The following is a 14,609-nucleotide window of genomic DNA, read 5'->3' on the forward strand; positions in this document are numbered from 1 at the left end:
TGGAGGGTGATATTTAAATTAACATTCCTATTTTTGGAGCCTCACCATGAGTTACGATTATATTGAAGTGTCATGTTAAATAATATTGAAGTGTGTGATGACTACCAGGCTCAAGGTAGCCACCACATAAAGGGAGACCACACCATCGGGTAACGTTAAAACAAGGATGTTGGTTTATTTACAACAATCAGTAATGTGGGGAAAGCAAAAGGTAAAACAAAGTGTAATGCGCCTCAGTATTGGAGAGTGTAGTGCAAAAAAGATAAGGCATTGGGGGAGTCTGCTGCAGCCAGCCTTCCAGCATCAGGCCAGAGCAGAAGTGAGAGAGCGAGCTAGGTCCCAGGACACTGGCTATATTGGAGCAGGCATTACCCGGAGCCCCACCTCCCAGTCACGGCAAACAGCACCCTTGAGCTCCTCCTGCAGGTCGAGTCAAGCAACAGGACAACATAACACAGCAGACATGCAGTACAGTACGCCGAGGGAGAGAGTGGCGTCACACCTGACGCCACTGTTGAGCCGGGGCGTCACAAGTGTTTTTTTCTGTTATCTTTTCTCTTCTCACTTTTTGGACGGGATGGGGAAAAAGGGAAGGGAAAAGGGCTTTGCTGGAGCTGTTCAGGGTGTTGTGGGCATACTCCACCCAAAACAGTTGTTGGGACTAGGATGTGGGCTTCTGGGAGACCATGCAGCGGAGAGCCGTCAACATCTCCATTGGATTGAGGGTAGAGGACACAGGCGGATTGTGGTCCCAACCTGACTGCAGAACTCCAGAATGGATGTGGACTGGGGTCCTCAGTCCATTCGGACCATGGAGGAAGACGATTGGTCTCATTAGTCCCTTTGTGAATCCCGGGACCTGCTCACTGCTGCCTGCCGCCTTGATTCTGCCAATTGAGCTGCTTCCTTCTGTTGAGCGAGAAAAGGAAGTCAGAACATATTTTATTTGTTTTATTTAAATACATTGCACACACTTTGCATCTTCCATCACAGACAGTGTTCAGATTGCACCATGGGTCAATAAACAAACTGTGTACAAACACGACGTACATTCATAGACTTTACATGAAACAAATTGCTGTGATTGCAGTTTACTTGAGTGTGGAAAAAGAATGATAAAGTGTGTGTCACAAGAGCTTCTAAAAAACCTAAGGTGAAGAAAAATTAGACGCCCTTCTTCACCCATCACATTGTCAAGTTTGATTTTGGTATAGAACTTATTGGTCAAAACACATTGTTCTGCTGCAGTAGAGCGGAATAATTGTTCCTCAGAAATCAGGGATGTTTTCAAAAGATAGATTCTCGCTTTTTTTGTATTAAAACATTTAGTGACATGGCCATGGGTTTTTAGGTGTACTTGTATTATTGTTTGTATTTTCTATTGGACAGATTCAAAGAAGCAAGGGAGTTCCTGTCATATGCCAGCAAGTGGTGCTGCTTAGCCCTTTCTGTAACTTTGAGTAGAAGTACAAAAACTAAAACCATTATGTTTGGGGGGGTTCTATTTTAGGTCTACAGGTTTGATAAAGAGGCTGTGAGGTCAAATCTGTTATTTATGCTTTCTGGTGTCAGATGTTTACACCTTCACTTTTGCACTGAAAGGTTTTTTTCTCTTCCAGAAACGGATCTAAATGATTGGACAGGTTTTCACTGTGCTTATTACTTCGTGACACTCTCTCTCTCTCTCTCTCTCTCTCTCTCTCTCTCTCTGTTACTCTCTCTCTCTCTCGCGCGCGCGCGGCTCTAGACAGCTCCAGCCAGTCAGACGCCAGTCGACGAGCGCGAGCCCCCTTTGCTTTGTAACATTGAGTTATCTGGTCACGCTGCACGCGCTGCAGCAGGAGAGCTACGGAGAGGATTCAAAGACAGCTGCTGGACGAAGCGACTACGATACTTACCTGGATACGCCGTTTTCCCTCCGAGGCAGGCGGACACCGGGACTTTGTGGAAGTCCTCGGACGGCCCGTCGGGGACTCCTTTTAATGCGGACACCCGAACCGTGACCGGCCGCTGTGACACTTTTTGGTTTGGTGCAGTTCAAAAATATTACTTTGTGGGCAGATTCACATTTTCAGTGTTTTAAGTTTGTTGCCACTCACGACATTCCATGACAAGTTCTGCGTTGTTTTGTAACTCATTCATCAAGATTCGGTGCCTCTGCTTGGATTGAGCACTTGTGTAAAGTCTTCCTTACAACAGAACTCGTTACTGTGACTGCATGTAAAGAGGGGTTTTGCTCATGAAGAGTTGCCATCCTGTTCATGTGCTGTTCCCATTATTTTGTCCAGCAGCTGCAGCTCTACTGCAGTGTGTGTGCTCGGTGTGTGTCTCAGTGCGGCTTATTCACAGTGCTGCTATGCAGACTGACTGGAGCCACGCTCCGACAGCTCCACTGTAAGCTCTCAGGCACAGACCCGACTGCTCCACACAGAAAGAAACGTTCACAGCCGAGGGAAGCTCCCTGCAAACCTCCAGCCAGAGGGACGACGTGTGTGGAATAGCAGATGTTACACAGCTCTGTGTACTAATGTGGATTATTCAGGATGCTGCTATGCAGACAGAGTGGAGCCACAGAGAATCTGCTGGTAAAGTTAGAGCAACACACACAGCTGTGCAGCTTCTGTCAGTGCAGTTGAACAGCTTATGTTACACTGTTGGCAACTGAAGGTTTTGTCAGAAAGGTAGGGTTTTTGGAAACTCATACTGAATAAATATGTGTACATTATGAGTTGGAAACGTCCATGTAGACAGGGACTTAAAGTTGTGTCCACTTTTAACTGTTTAATAGTTATGAAGCACATGCTTTCAGCAGGTGAGAGTTTTGAAAGATGACAGTGAAACATTTTGTTGGACAGTTTTGAAGGCTTGGCAATCATTACGTGTAGTTCATTTTCACTTGGACTTTTGCATATTTGAAATAAGCTTTGCTGTTAAAACTTACTATCACTAGGTCGCTACTTACACTACTTGTCGGAACATGAAGAACCCTCATCCACTGAGTAACACATGGAATAGATCCATTAACAAAGACCCATTGCTGATCTCTGCGCCAGGCACTAACAAGAAGTTCAAGAGGAAGTCTCGGGAGCCTAAAAGGCTTTTCAGCAGCCCGGACCCTGGGAGGATGAAAAACTACCCAGCAGACATGTCGGATGTGAACTCAGTAGATGATTCCCAGATAGAGGCATGTAACGTCAGCAGGCTGGCTCCACTACAGAGGCAGCTAATTATGTCACAGGAGGGGATGGCCAGTACCACAGGGGTTCTGTCAGGACTACCAGAAGGCAACATGGCTCCAGCTCAGAGTGGGGCCATAGATATGAGAATCGGCATTAATGTGCCTACCATCACTACCAAACTGTCCCAGTTACCTACCTCTCCATTCTCAAACTCTGAGATCTCCCACTGGCCCACTGCCATCTCCCAGCCTCTGTCCAACAGACTCAAACTGGGCCTCCCCTCCACTTTCCCTCTGGCAACATCATCCAGGAGCAGCCAGAGCCATTCACCCAGCCACCAGGCCTTCTCCCTGGAGCCCACTCTGTCAGGGCAAAATGCAGCTCTGTCCGTCCCAAGAGCCTCCCAGACCTTCCAGTGTCACGAACATGTGGAGCCACAAGTCCAGTCACCGAAGGTGAATGTGTGGTGGAGTGTCACGACAAATGATAAATGTAATCTGAGAAATGAGCTAATATAATATCCTATTAATATTAAATCCCAAACACTGTTCCATTACATTACATACTGTGTGTGTGTGTATATTTATACACACACTCACAGGGACAAAGGACACATTTTAATCAGATTTATCACAGGGTAGCTGTGATAAATCACCATTAAAAAAAAAAAATATATATATATATATATATGAGAGAGAGAGAGAGAAAGAGAGTTCTTCCCATTTCTCTGTATATTGTTGTGGGAACAGAAAGATAAATGAAAGAAGGTGTATATACATCAGAATGTGAAGCCTCTACAAAAAGAGATGCACTGATAGCACTTTTTTATCAGACTGAGTACAAATATTTAAATGTCAATACTTGCCCATACAGAGTACTGCTACTTAATAATACCATTACATTTCTAACAATAACTTTGAAAACATTTGACTTTGTGTTTTTCCTGATACAAACAGTAGAATTTGCAGTAGAGATATTAATACTTAACTGTTTAACCTGCTGTCAGTTACACAAAATAAATATTAAAGTTAAAAAAGCTCAGAGACTCAGACGAGCAGCTTGTCACTGAAAGGAGAATAGTGCTGGTCCACCTTAAAGGTCAGCCCAACTTAAAAGGTTAGATTTTTTGTTTAAACTTTATCCCTGGGCTGTTGCTAATGTCGGGGATAACTGCTACAGACTTAAGTGTGCTGGAGCTGCTGACTTCACCCCCCCCCCAAAAAAAAACAACAACAACAACAAAAAACAAACATGTTGTTCAGTTGTTAGTTAGAAGTGTTCAGCTTTGATTTAATGCAGTATACCTCTTTTCAAGATTGATTTTAATGTGTCGTGCTAATTAGGGCTAATCCTCACCAGCAATTAGTAATCAATCACTTTTCAATATTACATTCATTCATACGAAATGGCTAGCTTTTGAGTTTCAATTGTTGTGGTCGGGAGCCGCCCATCATTCTGGAACAGAATGACTCTGAAACTGTTAATGTATGCTGGCTATCAGTACAGGCCCAAGAGTAAACAGGCTTTCATGTGCTGATTGTCTAATTCTGGTGACACATATTAAAAACATTAAGCACAGGGAATAAACAGTCTTTATTCTGCTTCAAGCTGTCTTGTTTTCTGGATTCCATTATGAACCCAATGCAAAACATGTGGCTTAACTCTTCAACTGAGTCACCTGATGAAGTGCCAACCCAGTAAATTAACACATTTTTAAAAAATAAAGTCAAAGTCAAAATTTGAATCAATGTTTGTTTATCGTTTGCTGTAGTTCAGTGATCGTGTTCTAAAGGCGGGTCCACACCGCACCGACTCCCCGACTCGCGTCGGTAAATGAAGTCGGGCTACTTAATATGGCCGACTCGAATGGCGGATTACACATTTGAATCGGCTGAAATGAACGCCGACGTGGGCCGATTCGAGCGACCACACCAAGGAGACTCATGTCACGGACGCCGACTCTCTCAAAGACGCCGATTTTCGGTCCGGTGTGGACCCGCCTTAAGCGTTGAATATGGTGAGGCGTCCATCAGGTTACGGTTAGAATGTGATTAACTGCTCTCTGATCGAGCTGATATGGTAATTCCATGGGACGAGCTTTAACCAGCAGGGGTAGCTATGATATTATTGCCTACTGTTGTGGCCACTGTCCCAAAATGTATCCTCTAATGATATTGTGAAGGTATTGGACCCAGGTAAACAACTTTACCTGGATGGGTGGAAAAACCCTTTCAGTGACTTGTGGATGAAAAACTCTGTTCCAGTGGACAAAGTCAATAAAAGTATGTTGTTTAGTTCAGTGAAACAGAAAAACTAATGTTCTTCTGCTCTCAGGAGTCTCCCAGGAAGCGAGTTGGGGTGACTGCTGATGGACCTGGGCGTCTCCCAGAGGTCAAAGCCATCCAGCAGACCAGGAGGCTTTTGGCCAACGCACGAGAGAGGACCCGTGTCCACACCATCAGTGCTGCGTTCGAGGCCCTGAGGAAGCAGGTCAGACTCACAGTCAACACTGAAAACACTACACACACAAACAACAATGGGCCTCATTCACCAATATTTATTTTAAAATAAATATTGGTGAATGAGGCCCATTGTTGTTTGTGCAACACAGAGAACATGACTGAAACTTTACTAACGAGTCGCATCTGCACATATTTCTAGTCAACACATCAGAGCATGTGAGCGGAGCTGCACACCATTTTTCTCACGAGTCTCATGCATACTGTAAACATAATCATTGTGCAAAATCACATAAAATGTGGTTTTAACTTAGTCTTGATGCTGGCCTCGAAATGCAAATGCTGACTTTATACTGCAAGAAATAAAGCAAGTTTATTTAAAGCAAGTTTATTTTAAAGTTTTCTACATCGTGTTTTCAAATTATATTAGATTCCCGGAGTTCATTCCACCAGCCCTGGTAAACACAATGCTGAGGATGCTCAATGACCGTTGACGCTGAGCTGCTCTTGAAAAACATACAGTGTGAAGTTGAAACAGCAATTGCCATTCTACACCTATAAACTGGTCCTCCCTGAGCCTGCAACTCAACTCCCAGGATGAGGAAAACAAGCAATTCCTGCATGGTCTCTGCAGAATTCAACATAATTTTTTTCTGGAACTGATAATGCAATTAGCAAAGATGTGCGTTAATTAGGGCCCGAGCGCCGACAACGTCGGGCAGCGAAGCCCTATTGAAACTGTATTGTTTTTTCTTATTAGGGCCCGAGCGCCGACAACGTCGGGCAGCGAAGCCCTATTGAAACTGTATTGTTTTTTATTATTTTATTTTCCAGAGGCCTTTTTGGGGGCCTAAACATATTCAGAAGTTGAAAAAAATTGGCATGCTAATAGGAAACGGTGAAAATTTTGATATTTTAAAGGTTTCATAGTTTGCCACAAAAAACTGGCTCGCTAGCGCCACCTAACGCAAAGAAGGATGGCCAGCTCACACCGTAACTCCAATTGACTTGAAATTTTGCACAGACATGCAGATCCGTGTGCTCTACAAAAAATTACATTATGGCACCAAAGTCCGCCTACCGAAATTTTCCGCCATTTTGAATTTTGTGAAAAACACGTTTTTGCTCATTCTTCCTAAACCGTAAAACCGATTCTCACCAAAATTGCTGTGGATCATCATTAGAACAAGTTGATTAAGTGATATCAAAGACTTTTAAAAATATCGTTGCGTTTAGAAGTTATAAGCCAATGAACATCGGAGGGGCGGGGCTCTAGAAATCAATAAACATAACTCCATAATCTCTAACCCAATCATCACGAAACTTGCAGGATATGTTGAAATATCTCCCTGGAACATATCCTGAAAGTTTTATTAAAATTGACCACTCGGGGGCGCTACAGTATATCAGCAAATTTAGGCCATTTTAGCTTATTGTAGGGTTTGTATTTTAACGAACTCCTCCTACACCGTTGATCCGATTCATGCCAAACTTGCTGAGACTGTTCTAGAGGCCTCAACGATGCAAAATCATCGAAAGGTCTTACAAAAGTCAAAGGGCGTGGCCAGGGCAGCGCCATGAACATGGACGAATTTCATGCTTTGACCACAAAAATCTAAACTGTTATAACTTCAATGTACATTGTCTGATATGATCAAAACTTCACATATTTGTCAAGAGTACCACCCTGAACACATCTGCACTGCAATATTGACTCATATTCAGAGCGCCACCTACTGGCAATAGAAAGTGTTAAGTTTTGTACTTCAGCGCACTCTTCCTAGCAGCATTATCAGATTCACCTCAAACTTGGTCACCATGTACTCAAGTCTTCAATGATGAAAAGCTATCAAAAGGTCTTACATTAGTCAAAGGGCGTGGCCAGGGCGTTGCGTTTTGCCAGTGTAAAGGAAGTCATTGTAACTTCAGCATACAATGTCCAATCTGCTCGAAACTTGCAGGATGTGTTAAAATCTCTCCCTGGAACATATCCTGAAAGTTTTATTAAGATTGACCACTCAGCGGCGCTACAGTTAATCAGCCATTTTAGGCCATTTTTCCAATTTTACCTATTGTAGGGATTGTATTTTAACGAACTCCTCTTACAGCGTTCATCCGATTCATGCCAAACTCGCTGAGACTGTTCTATAGGCCTCAACAATGCAAAATCATCGAAAGGTCTTACAAAAGTCAAAGGGCATGGCCAGGACAGCGCCATGAACACGGACGAATTTCATGCTTCGCCACAATACTCTAAACTGTTATAACTTCAGTGTCCATCATCCAATCTGGTTCAAACTTCTCACGTTTGATGAGAGTCCCACCCTGAACACGTGTGCACTGCAATATTGACATGAGTTCAGAGCGCCACCTGATGGTACCTGGAAATATAAATTTTTACACTTTTACCGCTCCTCTGAAGAGAAAGATCACCTTTAGCTTTGACGTACCCGCATGAAACTTTGTAGGTATGTAGAACATGTAGAGATGTACAAAAAGCCTCTTGGACCCATACCCTAAAATGTACAGGAAGTCAGCCATTTTGAATTTAATGTGAAATTTTAACCGATTTTTCGCCTTTTATATGTAGTATTTTAACGAACTCCTCCTAGACCGTTGATCTGATTCCTACCAAACGTTGTGAGACTGTTCTAGAAGCCACAATGATTAAAAATCATCAAAAGGTCTTACATAAGTCAAAGGGCGTGGCCAGGACGGCACCACGAGTGCGGACGAATGTCATGCTTCACAAAACTCTAGACTTTTATAACTTCAGTGTCCATTGTCTGATCTGGTTCAAACTTCTTAAGTTTTATAAGAGTCCCACCCTGAACATATCTGCACTGCAAAATTGACCTGAGGTCAGAGCGCCACCTGATGGTACCTGGAAATATCATGTTTTTACACTTTTACCGCTCCTTTTAAGAGATTGAACACCTTTAACTTTGACGTACATGCATGAAACTTTGTAGGTTCATAGAACATGTAGAGATGTACAAAAAAGCCCGGGACCCATGCCCGAAAAATGTACAGGAAGTCAGCTATTTTGCATTTTATGTCAAATTTAACCGAATTTTTCGCCTTTTTCATGCAGTGTATTTCAATGACCTGCTCCTACAGCATTGATCCGATTCCTACCAAACTTTGCGAGCCTGTTCTAGAGTCCTCGCCGATAAAAAATCATCAAAACGTCCTACATAGGTCAAATGGTGTGGCCAGGACAGCGCCACAAACACATACAAATTTCATGCTTTGCCACAATACTCTAAACTGTTATAACTTCAGTGTCCATTGTCTGATCTGGTTCAAACTTCTCAAGTTTTATAAGAGTCCCACCCTGAACATATCTGCACTGCAAAATTGACCTGAGGTCAGAGCGCCACCTGATGGTACCTGGAAATATCATGTTTTTACACTTTTACCACTCCGTTTAAGAGATTGAACACTTTTAACTTTGACGTACATGCATGAAACTTTGTAGGTACATAGAACATGTAGAGATGTACAAAAAAGCACCAAGGACCCATGCCTGAAAAATGTACAGGAAGTCAGCTATTTTGCATTTTATGTCAAATTTAACCGAATTTTTCGCCTTTTTCATGCAGTTTATTTCAACGACCTGTTCCTACAGCATTGATCCGATTCCTACCAAACTTTGTGAGCCTGTTCTAGAGACCTCGACGATTAAAAATCATTAAAAGGTCCTACATTAGTCAAAGGGCGTGGCCGGGACAGTGTCCTGAACATGGACGAAATTCATGCTTCGCCACAATACTCTAAACTGTTATAACTTCAGTGTCCATCGTCCGATCTGGTTCAAACTTCTCAAGTTTGATGAGAGTCCCATCCTGAACACGTCTGCACTGCAATATTGACTCACAATCAGAGCGCCACCTATTGGCGACATAAATGTCATGTTTTTACACCCGTATAAGGTCCTAGTGTCGTGGAACTTTGCACCCCAGTTGAGCATGAAAACTTCACTCATCTGACACAGTGATGGACGGGACGATTCAGGCAAGGGACGACCAGCGGCGTGGCAATGGCCGGGGACAACCTGCGCCGTGGCGGAGGCCGGGGACAACCCGCACCGTGGCGGTGGCCGGGGACGACAGACGCCAGCCGTGGCGGTGGCCGGGGACGACCCGCGCCGTGGCGGTGGCCGGGAACGACGGGGGACGACTGGCCACGTGGCGGTGGCCGGGGACGACCCGCCCCGTGGCGGTGGCCAGGCCAGGCGGTCCGACACGTCAGGCGGTCGTAGCACTAACCGAGTTACGTGCCATGCGAGGGCCCGTTATCACTGCTCGCAGTTTTAATTATTATTTTTCCGCGACTTCGGTTGCCATTTTGGAGGCCTTAACATCAAAATTAGCTTAAAAGATTTGGTGTGCACATGGGGACTGGCGAAAAATTTGATATTTTAAAGGTTTCATAGTTGGCCACAAAAAGGTGGCTCTCTAGCGCCACCTAACGTGTGTTAGGCCAGCCCCAGCACACCGTAACTCTAATTGACACAAAATTCGCCACACATGTGCAGGCAAGTGTGCTCTACAAAAAATCCTCTTGGAGTACTAAAGTCCGCCTACCGAAATTTTCCGCCATTTTGAATTTTGTGAAAAACACGTTTTTGCTAATTTCTCCAAAACCGTAGATCCGATTCTCACCAAATTTGCTGTGCCTCATCATCAGACCAAGCTGGGCAAGTGCCATGAAAAGCGTTGAAAAAAGTCGTTGCGTTCAGAAGTTATTAGCCAATGAACATCAGAGGGGCGGGGCTCTAGAAATCAATACACATAACTCCATAATCTCTAACCCAATCATCACGAAACGTGCAGGATATGTTGACATAGCTCCCTGGAACATATCCTGAAAGTTTTATCAAAATTGACCACTCGGAGGCGCTACAGTAAATCAGCCATTTTAGGCCATTTTTGGCCATTTTAGCTTATTGTAGGCTTTGTATTTTAACGAACTCCTCCTACACCGTTGATCCGATTCATGCCAAACTCGCTGAGACTGTTCTAGAGGCCTCAACGATGCAAAATCATCGAAAGGTCTTCCAAAAGTCCTACGGTAGCGCAATTACGGCGCCCTGAACATGGACGAATTTCATGCTTCGCCACAATACTCTAAACTGTTATAACTTCAATGTACATTGTCTGATATGATCAAAACTTCACATGTTTGTCAAGAGTACCACCCTGAACACATGAGCACTGCAATATTGACTCATATTCAGAGCGCCACCTACTGGCGATAGAAAGTTTTAAATTTTATACTTCAGCGAGCTCTTCCTAGCAGCTTTATCAGATTCATCTCAAACTTGGTCATCATGTACTCAAGTCTTTAATGATGAAGAGTCATCAAAAGGTCTTGCATAGGTTAAAGGGTGTGGCGAGTGCGTGACGTTTTTGCCAGTGTACAGGAAGTCATTGTAACTTCATCATACAATGGCCAATCTGCTCGAAACTTGCAGGATATGTTGACATCTCTCCCTGGAACATATCCTGAAAGTTTTATCTAAATTGACCACTCAGGGGCGCTACAGTTAATCAGCCATTTTAGGCCATTTTTCCCATTTTACCTATTGTAGGGATTGTATTTTAACGAACTCCTCTTACAGCGTTCATCCGATTGCTGCCATACTCACTGAGACTGTTCTACAGGCCTCAACGATGCAAAATCATCGAAAGGTCTTACAAAAGTCAAGGGGCGTGGCCAGGGCTTGCGTTTTGGCCAGTGTAGAGGAAGTTGTCGTAACTTCAGAATACAATGTCCAATCTGCTCAAAACTTGACATGTTTGATTAGAGTCTCACCCTGAACACGTATGCACTGTAATATTGACCTTAGGTTAGAGCGCCACCTGATGGTACCTGGAAATATCATGTTTTTACACTTTTACGGCTCCTTTTCGGATATTGAACACCTTTAACTTTGACGTACCTGCATGAAACTTTGTAGGTACATAGAACATGTAGAGATGTACAAAAAAGCCTCTTGGACCCATGCCCTAAACCCAACAGGAAGTCAGCCATTTTGCATTTAATGTGACATTTTACGCGATTTTTCGCCTCTTTCATGCAGTATATTTTAACGAACTCCTCCTAGACTGCTGATCCGATTCCTACCAAACTTTATGAGCCTGTTCTAGAGGCCTCAATGAATAAAAATCATTAAAAGGTCTTACATAAGTCAAAGGGCGTGACCAGCACGACCCCACGAACACGGACGGATTTCATGCTTCACAACACTCTAAACTTATAACTTCGGTGTCCATCGTCCGATCTGGTTCAAACTTCTCAAGTTTGATGAGAGTCCCATCCTGAACACGTCTGCACTGCAATATTGACTCACAATCAGAGCGCCACCTAGTGGCGACATAAAATGTCATGTTTTTACACCCGTATAAGGTCCCAGTGTCGTGGAACTTTGCACCACAGTCTAGCAGGACAACTTCAATCGTCTGATACGGTGATCGTCGCGACGATTCAGGCAAGGGACGACCGGCTGCGTGGAAATGGCCGGGGACGACGCGCGCCGTGGCGGGGGCCGGGGACGACCCGCGCCGTGGCAGTGGCCGGGGACGACAGGCGCCAGCGGTGGCGGTGGCCGGGAACGACCCGCGCCGTGGCGGTGGCCGGGGACGACCGGGGACGACTGGCAACGTGGCGGTGGCCGGGGACGACCCGCCCCGTGGCGGTGGCCAGGCCAGGCGGTCCGACACGTCAGGCGGCCGTAGCACTAACCGAGTTACGTGCCATGCGAGGGCCCGTTATCACTGCTCGCAGTTTTAATTTTATATGTTTTTAGGTAGGGACAAACAATACATTTAAATTTGATCAAAATTGCAATACAGGCAATTTAAATTTTCAAATCATAGGAGGTGCAAGATTGAAAGTTGAAATGTGTGTAAAATTCCATTTTAAGTGAAACATTGTCAGGCTGCAGAAAGGTCGTCGTTTATACATCATATTTGATGTACAAACATCTTTGTTTGGCACTGACTAGGGTTGTCAAAAAAAAAAAACGATACTCGATAACTTGCAATAGTATCTATACTTTTGCCGTCAACAGTCCCGTCTCCGCCAGTTGATGCGTAGCTTCCCAAAGCAGCGCTGCAGACAGACAGCTACAGCTCCGTCTCTCTTAGTAGAAAAATAACAAAGCAAAAGTGCCGTTTTAGTAGAGCAGATTAGTGAGACAATTGTTCACTTTGGTATAAAAGCATGAAATTTGGCACAGATACTGTCTAAGGGCCACTATTTTGGAAAAAGATGTTGGTCACTCAAAAATTCAATATGGCGGCCAGTTTTCAAGATGGCCGCCATTGCTATTCAATGGTTATTAGATAAATGATTCAAACAGTGATCCAAGCATAACATTCGATATAAATACTCTCTAAAAGACATGATAATGGGAAAAGATGCTTGTCTCAAATTCAAGGTGGCTGTCATTTTTAAAGATGGCCACCGGTCCTGTAAAATTATTTCAATTGTCCCAATGGTGATGCAAGCATAAAACGAGCAGTGATAACGGGCCCTCGCATGGCACGTAACTCGGTTAGTGCTACGGCCGCCTGACGTGTCGGACCGCTTGGCCTGGCCACCGCCACGGGGCGGGTCGTCCCCGGCCACCGCCATGGCTGGCGCCTGTCGTCCCCGGCCACCGCCACGGCTCGGGTCGTCCCCGGCCACCGCCACGGCTGGCGCCTGTTGTCCCCGGCCACTGCCACGGCGCGGGTCGTCCCCGGCATCCACCACGTTGCCGGTCGTCCCTTGCCTGAATCCTCTCTTTTGCCTTAATCGTCGCGTTGATCATTGTATCAGATGATTGAAGTCATCACGCTCGACTGGGGTGCAAAGTTCCACGACACTCGGACCTTATAAGGGTGTAAAAATATGACATTTTATGTCGCCAATAGGTGGCGCTCTGATTGTGAGTCAATATTGCAGTGCAGACGCGTTCAGGGTGGGACTCTCATCAAATGTGAGAAGGTTGAACCAGATCGGACGATGGAAACTGAAGTTATAACCGTTTAGAGTATTGTGGCGAAGCATGATATTCGTCCATGTTCAGGGCGCCGTAATTGCGCTCCCGTAGGACTTTTGGAAGAGTTTTCGATGATTTTGCATCGTTGAGGCCTCTAGAACAATCTCAGCGAGTTTGGCATGAATCGGATAAACGGTGTAGGAGGAGTTCGTTAAAATACAAACCCAACAATTGAAAAAATGGGAAAAAATTGCATAAAATGGCCGATTTACTGTAGCGCCCCCTATTGGTCAATTTTAATAAAACTTTCAGGATATGTTCCAGGGAGATATGTCAACATATCCAGAAAGTTTGGTGATGATTGAGTTTAAGGTAATGGAGTTATGAGTATCGATGTCTAAAGTCCCGCCCCTTTTGATGTTCATTGGCTTATAACTTCTAAACGCAAAGACATTTTTCAAAGTCTTTATTATCACTTGACCAGCTTGGTCAGATAATGATGCACAGAAATTTTGGTGAGAATCGGATCTACGGTTCAGGAGAAATTAGCAAAAACGTGTTTTTCACAAAATTCAAAATGGCGGAAAATTTCGGTAGGCGGAGTTTGGTGCTCCAAGAGGCTTTTTTGTAGAGCACACTTGCCTGCATATGTGTGCCAAATTTTGTGTCGATTGGAGTTACGGTGTGAGGGGCGTGAGGGGCTAGACCAAAACGACGTTTGGTGGCGCTAGAGAGCCACTTTTTTGTGGCCAACTATGAAACCTTTAAAATATCAAATTTTTCGCCAGTCCCCATCTGCACTCCAATTTTTTTCGCCTAATTATTATGCTAAGGCCCCCAAATAGGCCGTCGAACTTGCGAAATAATAAAAAGAAGAATAATAATAATCCTTACAGTTTCAATAGGGCTTCGCTGCCCGACGTTGTCGGCGCTCGGGCCCTAATTAGGCAGAAATACTCTTCAAGGAAGTCTCTTTTG

General features: G+C 44.4%; 1 protein-coding gene across 2 annotated transcripts in view; it reads left to right on the forward strand.

Annotated features, from left to right (window-relative positions):
• The first annotated feature begins 1,744 nt into the window (after positions 1 to 1,744).
• The window catches only part of atoh8 (atonal bHLH transcription factor 8), a 41,242-nt gene continuing 28,377 nt past the window's right edge, over positions 1,745 to 14,609 (forward strand). Inside the window, exons 1-2 of one of the 2 annotated variants that reach the window (XM_084009570.1) lie at positions 1,745 to 3,634; positions 5,514 to 5,669. In XM_084009570.1, coding sequence (XP_083865696.1) covers positions 2,978 to 3,634; positions 5,514 to 5,669 — 813 coding nt within the window. In that variant the 5' untranslated portion in view covers positions 1,745 to 2,977. The remainder of the gene's footprint in view (positions 3,635 to 5,513; positions 5,670 to 14,609) is intronic. The other variant, XM_084009571.1, reaches the window with a different exon arrangement.

This window comes from Eutrigla gurnardus, assembly GCF_963514095.1.
Source record: "Eutrigla gurnardus genome assembly, chromosome: 5".
Classification (NCBI taxonomy): Eukaryota; Metazoa; Chordata; class Actinopteri; order Perciformes; family Triglidae; genus Eutrigla; species Eutrigla gurnardus.